The sequence below is a fragment of the Pleurodeles waltl genome, chromosome 7 (genome assembly GCF_031143425.1).
Source record: "Pleurodeles waltl isolate 20211129_DDA chromosome 7, aPleWal1.hap1.20221129, whole genome shotgun sequence".
NCBI classification, from domain to species: domain Eukaryota; kingdom Metazoa; phylum Chordata; class Amphibia; order Caudata; family Salamandridae; genus Pleurodeles; species Pleurodeles waltl.
In genome coordinates this window covers 1,451,124,393-1,451,136,465 of record NC_090446.1, presented here as the reverse complement: position 1 = coordinate 1,451,136,465, position 12,073 = coordinate 1,451,124,393, and the positions used below count along the sequence as shown (strand labels likewise).

Genomic DNA, 12,073 nt, shown 5'->3' with positions numbered 1-12,073 from the left:
GCCTTTTATATGCGTTCCCTCCGTTTCAACTACTCAGGGCGTTTCTGTTACGAGTGAGGGATCTGGGGTCCAGGGTTATCCTGATTGCGCCACTTTGGCCGAGGGCGAATTGGTTCCCATTGTTGAGGCTGATGGCGGAGGGGAGGATGTGGCCTCTGCCTCTTTGTCCTTCTCCCCTGGAGTTTCCCTGCCTCCCATTGGGGTCATTGAGGAGGTTACACTTGACGGCTTGGAAGTTGAACGGAGGGGGTTGACAGGTCTAGGGGTGCCGGTGGCTTTGAGTTCTACCTTGCTGGCTTCAAGGAGACCTTCAACTTTGCTTTCTTATGGTAGACAGTGGAAGGTATTTTCGTCTTGGTGCTTAAGTCGTGAGTTGGATCCTACCTGCGCTTCTCTCTTTGAGGTGATGCAGTTCCTGCAGGACGGTGCTCATTTAGGGTTGTCAGTGGCATCTCTTCGGGTACAGTGGGCGGCTATTCAGGCATTTAGAGGACCGTGGCGTAATCTTCAGGATGAAGGGCGATTGATGCCTAGATTTTTTCAGGGGCTTGTTAATTTATTTCCTCGCCCGGTACGTTCTTTTCCTTCATGGGATATGTCCTTGGTTTTGGATGTGTTGACGGAGGCCCCTTTTGAACCATTGGGGGACTGTGATTTGCGACATCTATCTTTGAAGACGTTCTTTTTGGTCGCCATTACTTCGGCTCGTCGGTTGGGGGAATTGGGGGCATTGGCATGTTCCTTTCCTTTTTGTAAGATTTTTCCCGATACGGTGGTTCTGGTTCCGGTGCCTTCCTTTATTCCAAAAGAATTTTGGTCCGGCGCGCAAAGGTGAGAAGCCTTCCACGGCTTCCTTGAGTCGGTGGGTTCGATCTTTGATTCTGTTGGCCTATTCCTTGAAAGAGGTGGTTCCTCCTCTAGGGATTCAGGGGAGATCTACCAGAGGCATGGCGGCGACGGTGGCAGAGCTTCAGGGGACTTCAGTGGTGGAGATTTGCAGGGCCGCCACTTGGGCTTCTCCTTCGACGTTTGTGCGTCATTATAGGCTGTCGGACTTCGGTAGTTTGGAGTCGGTGTTAGGTCACCGGGTCTTATCCTCTATGAGATAATGTTTGGGGATGTTCTTGGTGCAGGATATTAAATAAAGGTCTTGCAACTCGATGTCCGTCTCCTGTGTGTTTTTCTTGCTATGTCTCATTGGTTAAAAGGAAGGCGAGGGAGGGACGGGAGGTAATGCTTCCATTTTCTTACGATAATGGCATTACTCCTAGTCCTACTCCCTCGCCTTCCTTTTCCGTTCCCTCCCACCCTCCCGGTACGGACTGTCCGAGTTGCAGCTTGGGCTTGGTTTTTGTACAGGAGGGGATAAGGGTGGGGGGGGTTTTTGAAAGGGGAAGGGAGGGTCTAGGGGGGAGGCGGGAGACCTCATTGGTTAAAAGGAAGGCGAGGGAGTAGGACTAGGAGTAATGCCATTATCGTAAGAAAATGGAAGCATTTCTATGTATTTCGTGGCAAGGGCCACTCATCAGAGTATTCCTTTCTTGAGTTCATAGTAACCCGCTACTTGGGAACTGCATCAAATTACCAACACGAGCTCGGCTGAGACGGCCAAGGACAGCTCCCGTCTGCTTCCTGCTTAGGGGAACTGTTTACACGTTTTTCACAAGTATTGTTCACACAGTGAGCATGTTTTCATGAGCCCTCGAAATGAATTCTGGTATATGCAGTCCCAGCAATGCATTTTCGTCACATTCTGAAAGTTCTCAGTGTCACAGATATTTAGAGGCGTGTGTCCGGCATCAGTGCAAAACATAAATATGCTGATTCAGCATTAGCCAGTTGCAGGGTCTTGTTTAGCAAAGTCCATGTGTATGCCGAGCCGCAGTCTGCTCCTTGATCAATCTCACACACCTCCTTAATTCAGTATTAATGGTCAGCCCCTTCCATTTCAGTGATTCACACAGCCCATGCCCTAAACACAGCCATGCTTGGCTGACTCCTCGTGTTCTCTGCTGCCACCCACAGACCTAGAAATCACTCTCACTGCACACTGTAGCATCCAATCCCATCCTGCATCATCAGTACTGCTCACCAGTACTAGAAGACAGGGCCTGACCGAGAGCTGGATGATAATGACCCGTCCTCCAGTTTCTCAAGAAGTGCTCAATCCTCCAAGGAAGGACCCCCCACTGGCGGACTTTCCTCCATATGAAACACTCCTTAGAGTAACTGGGAGAGTTCCAGTTACCACCAGACTTTAACCAAAGCCTATTACACCTGATCCACTGGGACTGGAGCTACATTAGAGCTAAGTATTTTTGCAGTTTTGAAAACAATTCCGTACTATTTCGCAGTATTCACACAGTTTCGGTACTGTCATCATCCTTATCCAGCAGCACTACAGCTGGGCCCGCACTGGAGGTACACCTGGGTTGCAGTACTCTTTTTATTCCAGTACTGAATTCAACCCTTACCAGAAGTGGCAGTCATGCTGCTCCACTACTGGAACTCGACCTGTACCGTAATAACACGTGTATCAGTACTAGAATGTAACGTGGCTGCAGTACCAGTGCTCTACCAGTGCTGCGGCCAGTCCTTTCGGTAGTACTCTTGCTGTCATAGCACTGGCCTGCAGTACCCTTGCTGTTACTGTGCCAGCTTTTGTAAGCAGCAGGGATTCTGCTGTTCCAGTACTGGAACTACACCCGGACTTCAGTACCCCGTAATGTTTTACAGCTGCTGTCCAGTACTGTAAACAAACATTTATTACAGTACTCCTGCTGCCAGAGGACTGGACTCGATTTAGTGACCTCAGGACCCTTGCTGATACTGTGCAGCCTTTGTAGACTGCAGGACTCCTGCTATCCCAGTAGTGGGAGTACACCCGGACTGCAGTACCCCGTACTGTTCCATAACTGAGCTTCCAGTACTGTAAACAAACAATTATTGCAGTACTTCTGCTGCCACAGGACTGGACTCGATTTAGGACCTCAGGACCCTTGCTGATACTGTGCAGCCTTTGTAAGCTGCAGGACTCCTGTTGTTCCCGTACTGGATTTACACGGACTCCTCCAGTTCTCCTTCTTCCTCAGCAGTGGGACTAAATATGGATTGCCGTACCCCTGAAGTGCATTGGCTTCTCCGGAATTAGATATAGATGTACAGTACTTTTGAGATTGCAGTGTTTGGAACCTAAGGTAATCAGAAGTACTGTGATTTCCGGCAAGAGGATGTGCCTTAACGCAAATCACTTAGGGCCATATGTGCGAACACTTTTTCCCATAGACACAGAATGGGTAAAAACCTTTGCTACATCTGGGGCCAGATGTAGAAAAGAAACATTTTGCGACTTGCAAATAGCGAGTCATTGCGACTCGCTATTTGCAACTCGCAAAATGTTATGCAGTACGGTGTCTCAGACACCGACTGCGACTCGCTATGGGGTCGCAATGACCCACCTCATGAATATTCATGAGGTGGGTCGCAAATTGCGGCCCCATAGCGAGTCAAGGCACTCGCAAACATGGAGGCCTGCTGTAGTCAGCAGACCTCCGTGTTCGTGACTGCTTTAAATAAAGCAGTTTTGTTTTTTTTAAGTGTAGCCCGTTTTCCTTAAAGGAAAACGAGCTGCACTTAAAAAAAAAAACGAAACCTTTAGTTTCGGTTTTTTTTCAGGGCAGGCAGTGGTCCCTTGGACCACTACCTGCCCTGAAAAAAATGTTTGGGGTCCATTCACAAACTGGAAGGGGTCCCATGGGGACCCCTTCCAATTTGCGAGTGGGTTACCATCCACTTGAAGTGGATGGTAACTGCGATACCATTTGCGACCGCGTACGAGGTCGCAAATGGTATTGCATACCACTCAGACTCGCAAATAGGAAGGGAACACCCCTTCCTATTTGCGAGTCGGAAATGCATTTTGCGAGTCGGTCCCGACTCGCAAAATGCATTTCTGCATAGGAAACTCACATTTGCGACTCGCAAACGGCAATTTTTGCCGTTTGCGAGTCGCAAATCGTTTCCTACATCTGGCCCCAGGTCCTTAATCTCCCGGTGCCTACCGAAAATGAATATGTCCTTGTGCGACGTAACTGGTGCTAACGTAAAGCGCTCCAACACCTTCGGGTCGAGCTCGCCACATATATAAAAGCGCAAAAAAATGCGCTATATAAATTCGCAAAAATTTAAAAAATGCTCCAGTACTGGACCCAAACCTAGTCATCAACGGCCCACTTCCAGACCCAAACATTGACTGCAGCCCTCTTACTCCTACAGGACCGTGGTACCCCTGCTGGCAAGGACTAGTACCACAGCTGCCTTGTAACACGCTTCATAATGTAGAAAGATCCGACCAAAACATTATGGGAAGTTTTATTTTATTCAGTACTAGAGCGTGATCCGAACAACAGTACCATTAGTACTCGAAGGCCTCGGCTTCACCTACCCTGCAGTTCCCTTAGAACCCCATAATGAATGGAGGACATCTAGTGCTCCTTTATGTAAAACACCCTCTCTTCCCTGCAGCACCCCTGCTTGCAGGGGACTCAGACCAGCTGAGGAGGTGTAACCGAGCCATCACGGAGCACATCCGCCGGAAATCACGAGCGCATCCGCCGTAAGACCCAATCAAATCACGTTTCCATTTGTCTGATATCATCGCTCCCTAACTTCAACCCCTGCTTTATTTCAGCTCACAGACATTTTAAGGCCTGGGCACACTGGGCTCTGGACCAGGGCTCCAGCTTTACAGGGGACCCCCCTGATAAAGCCAGCTCTCTTCTGCTGAGAGGCTTGCCCTGGTTATGTTGAAAATACTTAAACAGATTTGTTTTTAAACTGTTTTCTTTTAAATTATTTTTAATGCGGGTAATGGGTGAGAATCAATTAAAGACAGTTTGGAGAGAAATGTTGTTTGTTTCATGCAACATCCATAAAAAAGTTGATTGTAGATCAAAACAGTACCTCGCTTTTGAGAAATGGAAGGAGGTCACACAGATTATTTGCAGTAATATTAGCGAGCTACTGCTGTGTTACATTATTAAAAACACATCACTATCTCTAAATAATATAATATCACATTTTGAATTTGGACGAGTGTACCTGTGCACTGTCGGTGACCTGGCCGAAGAGGGCATGAAAGAGCTGAAACTGGATCATAAATTTAAAGCTTTTCCGAACAGGGGTCCTAAATACGTTTGGCCAAGGACCCCCAAAATCCTTATGATGTCTCTAGCTCAGCTACCAAAAACTGCAATCACTCATGGACAACTACTCTCTCTGTGACAACAAACACCAAAGCTCCCTAAAACAAAAAATGCAACAGCAGCCTACACGTGGGAGTCACAGATGGAGGGTTAACGCGTGCAGCACGCGCACATCTTTGTTGAGGAGTCCAAGCAACACACTTGGAACACCCCTATATCGACAGGGGTGTCGGAAAGAGGGTTCTACACATGGAAATTATTTTCAGTGTGGAGAAAAAAAAATTAAGGGGCAATTGCATGCATTGTTGGCATTTCCAGACTATACACTGACTGGAGTGCTCTTGCAGATACCGGAAGCCAGGGGGCGGTTGGTGCACTGTTGAAAGGTTCCTGATTCCTGCTGTTTGCACATCTGTACACAAGTAAGGGTATAAACCTTCAAGACCAATTCTGCAGTGTTAGAAATGGGGTCTTTGGTTGACAGTCAGGTTACCCCGTGTTCAAGCAAAGACCCTCACTCTAGTCAGGGTAAAAGTGAATCACCCTCAGCTAACCCCTGCTTACCCCCTTGGTAGCTTGGCAGAGCAGTAGGCTTAACTTCAGAGTGCTAGGTGTAAAGTATTTGTACCAACACACACAGTAACTTAATGAAAACACTACAAAATGACACAACACCAGTTTAGAAAAATAGGAAATATTTATCTAAACAAAACAAGACCAAAACGACAAAAATCCACCATACACAAGTCAAGTTATTAATTAAAAATCAAAAAGAGTCTTTAAGTAGTTGTAAAAACACACTAGCGCTGCTAGAGTGAAAATGTACCTGGTGTGCGTCAAAAATAACCCCGCACGGGCGGGTGTGCGTCAAAAAAAACTCCGCACAGCGGTACTTGAGTCAAAAATCCAGCCGCACGATGATTTGAAAATCCCGCCGCGCAGGTTGCGATCTCCCAGCCTCCGTCAGCGATGCTGCGCGTCATTTCTCCTGCTCCGTGCGTCGCTTTTTCGGTCGCGTTTCCTGCGAGCGTCGTTTCTCAGCTGCGGAGCCGGCGGCGCATCGTTTTTTCAGCCGCAGATCGGATTTGCGTCAATCTTTTCCCCGCACGGCACTCTGTGCGTGGATTTTCTTGTCTTTAGGCTGCCAGCTTCTCCTTTCAGGGTCCCAGGAACTGGATGGGCACCACAGGGCAGAGTAGGAGTCTCTCCAGAGATTCCAGGTGCTGGCAGAGAGAAGTCTTTGCTGTCCCTGAGACTTCAAACAACAGGAGGCAAGCTCTAGATCAAGCCCTTGGAGATTTCTTCTCAAGATGGAAGGCACACAAAGTCCAGTCTTTGCCCTCTTACTCTGGCAGAAGCAGCAACTGCAGGATAGCTCCACAAAGCACAGTCACAGGCAGGGCAGCTCTTCTTCCTCAGCTATTCAGCTCTTCTCCAGGCAGAGGTTCCTCTTGGTTCCAGAAGTGTTTCTCCAGTCTGTAGATTTGGGTGCCCTTCTTATACCCATTTTAGTCTTTGAAGTCACCTTTCTTCAAAGGGGACTCACACCTACTTGTGAAATCCTGCCTTGCCCAGGCAAGGCCTCAGACACACACCATGGGGTTGGAGCCGGCATTGTTAGAGGCAGGCACAGTCCTTTCAGATGAGAGTGACCACTCCACCCCTCCCTCCTAGCAGAGATGGCTAATCAGGAAATGCAGGTTACACCCCAGCTCCCTTTGCATCACTGTCTGGTGTGAGGTGAAAAACAACTCAACTGTCAAACTGACCCAGACAGGGAATCCACAAACAAGGCAGAGTCACAGAATGGTTTAAGCAAGAAAATGCTCACTTTCTAAAAGTGGCATTTTCAAACGCACAATCTTAAAATCAACTTTACTAAAAGATGTATTTTTTAATTGTGAGTTCAGGGACCCCAAACTCCACATGTCCATCTACTCTCTAGGGGAATCTACACTTTAATCATATTTAAAAATATGCCATATTATCGCCATATTATCCTATGAGAGAGACAGGCCTTGCAACAGTGAAAAACTAAATTGGCAGTATTTCACTGTCAGGACATATAAACCACATTACTATATGTCCTACCTTATCCATACACTGCACCCTGCCCTTGGGGCTACCTAGGGCCTACCTTAGGTGTGCCTTACATGTAAGAAAAGGGAAGGTTTAGGCCTGGCAAGTGGGTACACTTGCCAAGTCGAATTTACAGTGTAAAAATACACACACAGACACTGCAGTGGCAGGTCTGGGACATGATTACAGAGCTACTTATGTGGGTGGCACAACCAGTGCTGCAGGCCCACTAGTAGCATTTGATTTACAGGTCCTGGCACCTCTAGTACACCTTACTAGGGACTTACTAGTAAATCAAATATGCCAATCATGGATAAACCAATTACATACAATTTACACGGAGAGAATATGCACTTTAGCACTGGTTAGCAGTGATAAAGTGCTCAGAGTTGAAAAGCCAACAGCAACAGGTCAGAAAAAAATAGGAGGCAGGAGGCAAAAAGACTGGGGATGACCCTGCATAAGCAAAAGTCCAACATGCAGATATGTTTGGTAACCCACCAGTTTGACTTTTAAGAAATTCAGAGGAATTCCAAAAGTACTCTTGGTAATCTGCGACTGCTGGAGATTCCTTTGAGTACACACATGCTTTATCATGTGTGCCTGAACAAGGTGCACCAGCATCTATCTATGCATAAGGGCATTTGAATATATTGAACTTTTCCTGTGGAGTAAAGGCCTGGATCTCATGAGTTTTGAGGATATTTCTTCCCTCGTCCCATCGCAGATTTGCATTTGCTGTCACTCTTGTCTGGATTAGGTATAATACCATATTCAGGTTGGGTTGTGGAAACAACCTATATAAATAGTGGCCACCCTAGAAAGAGAAATAGGAAGAAATATAAAGAAAGGGATGAAGGAAGCAAAACTAAGGACAAGAGAAAAAGATGGCTAGATAGAACCACGTGAGCTTGTAAGTGTTCATCATATACGTGTAAACTCTCTCCAAAGCACCCAGAAACCCACTCCTGGGTTCAAATTTGCTCACACAGAAATTGTACATTTTAGGTGGAATTTCCTTGTGAACAACCCCTATTTATAAGAACAAAGTCCCACCAATTTTGATTCAGTGAACCCAGAACACGTTTTTTGTTCTCATAACTGCAGCCATTTGTACACCTGCACTGAAGGTAGATCCACAACCAGATTAGTCATTTGGTTGCGTTGTTTGCTAAACTGACTAATTATTATAAAGTCCATCCTTCATATCTTGTTTATCACTTTTTTTGTGACCAGGAAAGGCCAAGGCCTCGTGCAGCTCAGTGTCCTGCCGGCAGAAGGAGACTTGTAAGCTCATCGGTGACCAGCCAGTGTGTGTCCCCCAGTCAGAAGCTGTGTGCTGGGGGTGGGGAGACCCACACTACCACACATTCGACGGCCGCAACTACGACTTCCAAGGCACCTGCACCTACACCATCGCCAAGACCTGTGGCGCAGACAACACCCTGCCAGTCTTCAACATTAAGGCGAAGAATGAGAACCGAGGCAGTACCAAAGTATCCTACGTCAGCTTTGTGACAATCGAAGTCTACGACTACACCATCTCCCTGGTCAGATTTGAATATGGTCAAGTCAGGGTAAGGAGAATGCATCTGATTTCTTTATATGTTCATCATTTCAGTTCACTAGAGATACTAACCGTGAATAGCTTGTGACAGCCAGAGAAGTTTATATATATATATGATCTCTACTGGCGGTCGCTAGTAGGTAGTTAATGTTAGGGCCGTGTTTCCATAGAAAAAGCGTTTTTTGACTTGCCTATATCTTTGGCACTGTTTGACGAATCTTCACACAATTTTCCCCAAAAAAGTGGCCCAGTGATTTTTGTGGGGCACGGGAAGTTTCAGGGTGATCCGTCAAGCAGGGGCTGAGAAAAAGTGGGCTAAAAAATGTTGTGTTTCCCATGTTAATTCTCATAGGACCTGTCAACACATCTACAGCCTGAACCACTGGACGGAATGGCACCAATGTTGGCAGAAAGCTAGCTATAACTCGCGCCCTTGCCATGCACAGTTTTGTTATTAATAATTTTATTGCAAATGTTGCAGTGATAATATCAAAGAGGACATAGAAGATGTCATCAATGATATAATATGAGGAGTAATTAGCTGTGCATGTCTAAGGAGCGAGTTATAGTTTCCTTAGGGCGTGAGTTATAGTTACTTTAAAGAACTCTAACTATAACTGCTGAATTTCTTTGATTTTGTACGAGTAAATTCAGAACCTAACTATATTATTTCTGAAGTGTGTTGGAAACAAATTCTCTAATATGAAGAAAACAAATTATTCCACTAGGTGATGCAATTCCCACACATTTTAGTCTGTGCGCTGTATAGTTTTATTAGTAAAACATTATACCTGTGCAAATGTGATAGCCATTTAGATTGAAAATGTTTTTGTCTCTAATGGCAGTGTGCTACCATACCATTAATACTCCGCTCTACGCCACTCCAATCCGCTCCGCACCACTCCACACCACTCTACTATACTCTGCACCATGCTACTGCACTCTGTACCACTCTACTTTACGCCACTCCACGCTACTCCTTTCCAGCCTGTACCACTCTATGCTATGCCAATGCACTCTTCGCCACTCTACTCTACACCACTGTACTCTACGCCACTGCACTCTACATCACTCCAGTCTAGGCCACACCATCTACTCTGCACAACTCCACTGTACTCTACGCCACTCTTCAACACTGGACTCTACGCCAATGCACTCGATGCTAATACATTCTATGCAAGTTCCGTTTACTCTGTACCCTCAGCTCTATGCCCCTGCACTCTAGACCTCTATGCCCCTGAACTATACTCCAATTCACAGTACGTCACTCTAATCTACTCTGCACTTCTGCACTCCACACCACTTTACACCATAACACTCTATGCCACTCTGTGAAACTGCACTCTACCCTAGCACCATTTCACTTTACGCCACTCTACTCCACTCTGCGCCACTCCACTCTACAACACTCTGCTCTTAACAACTGCACCCTGCGCCAATGCATTCTACCCAACTGCACTCTAGGTCACTGCACTGTATGCCACTGCACTGTATTCTGCAGCACTGTACTCCATGCCACTGCTCTCTATGCCACTCTACTACACTTTTCACCACTGTACTCTGACACTCACCTCTGCACCACTGAACTCTATGCCACTCTACTTTGCACTACTCCACTCTACGTTACCCCACTCTACACCACTGCACTCTATGCCACTGCACTTTATGCCACTCGACTCAACTCTGCAGTACTGCCCTCTGCATCACTCAACTGCATGTCACTCCACTCTGCACCCTTCTATGCCACTATACTCGGCCCCACTCCACACCTCTCCACTCCGCATTACTCCACTCTGTGCCACTGCGCTCTACTATGCACCACTCTAATCTACACCACTGTATGCTTATGATGGTGCATTGTACGCCACTGCACTCTGACACTATACTCTGCAACACTCTACACCAATGCACTCTACACCAGTTCACTCTACACTCCAGTGTATACCTATGTGACTCCACACTATGCCACTTCAATACATGACACTCTCTGCCACTTTACTCTACAACACCCTACTCCACTCTTTGTCAGTCCACTCTACGACATTCCACGCCACTGTCCTCCAGGCCACTAACTTTTAGCCATGCTGAACAGCAACCACGCCGGTGCAAAGCATATCTAAAACACATTGGCAAAGCCAATAGCTCTTGCATAGGTGAGACCTAATTACTTTGCCAATGCTTGTTCCTATAGCCCATTGTACAGTGCTCCGATGCTAGCCAGTTAAGTATGTGTTTTAGAAATACTAAAACAGGAATGTCCTCTCTTTCTATGTATCCTCAATGGAGCTTGCCCAGGAACAGATCTATGTTGCTAGCCAACTAGGTTTGAGCTTCAGAGATCCTAAAGCATACACATACATACAACATATATTACACCAAAAAGAGGTTAAAAAATTGTGACGGACTCACTTCTGCAGCACCTGTTTATTCATGCAAGTTATTTCATCCCACAGCAGGTAGTGGTTCTCTTAGAGCTGAAGATGTGCTTCTCAGTTGTCCCTTCCTTCAGCGGTTGGATAAGGGGCAGGGGAGCAATGAATCAGGTGTTGGCATCAGGGCTGAACAGAATCAAGCGTTTTTACAGAAGGCCCTATGCTAGCCAAAGAGGAAAGAGCACAGTTCTTGTTTGCAAGTGGCATGTGCTGAAATGTGGCTTCAGAGCATTGATAGGTGTAGGTATTGTCTTGTGTGCTCTGAAGGTTCTCAGCTTGTGGTCACCCAAAGGGGTGTTCCATGGGCTGTTTGTGGTGCGGAGTAGGAATGGCAGCAGCAGGATCATGGAGTAAAGGCCAAAGGTGTTAACTTGGGCTTCTTCTTTGTTTACCAGATTGAAGCCAGGATTTCCAGAATGTGGGCATAAACAAGACTTGTAATCTGCCCATTGCAAAATGGTGGTCTGCCATAGGAAGTACACCTAAGTTTGTAATTCAACATGAATTAGGACTCTTTCCTGTGATGTTATCACCTGTTTGAACCACCTACAAGCATGGTCTGAAGAAAACAATGCATCACAACAGATTTTGTTTCCCTTCATTGAGATCTTCACCTCTTGCTTTGATCTTAATATCTGATTTTAGCTTTTCGCCCTTTCATCTGCTACTGCATTCTCCTTTGGATTTTTCTGATGCCAAGAGGAGATGATGCTTAACTGCTCTCTTTATTATTGATCTTTAACTTCAGTCAAGACATAAGATTGCCAAGAAGTTTTTTTTTTACCCTCTTT

At 46.3% G+C, this 12,073-nt stretch overlaps 1 protein-coding gene across 1 annotated transcript in view; it reads left to right on the top strand.

Moving 5' to 3' along the window:
• LOC138246474 (IgGFc-binding protein-like) overlaps nucleotides 1–12,073 on the top strand; it is a 107,188-nt gene that overhangs the window by 35,677 nt on the left and 59,438 nt on the right. The window contains exon 3 of the mRNA XM_069201111.1: nucleotides 8,520–8,860. Coding sequence (XP_069057212.1) covers nucleotides 8,520–8,860 — 341 coding nt within the window. The remainder of the gene's footprint in view (nucleotides 1–8,519; nucleotides 8,861–12,073) is intronic.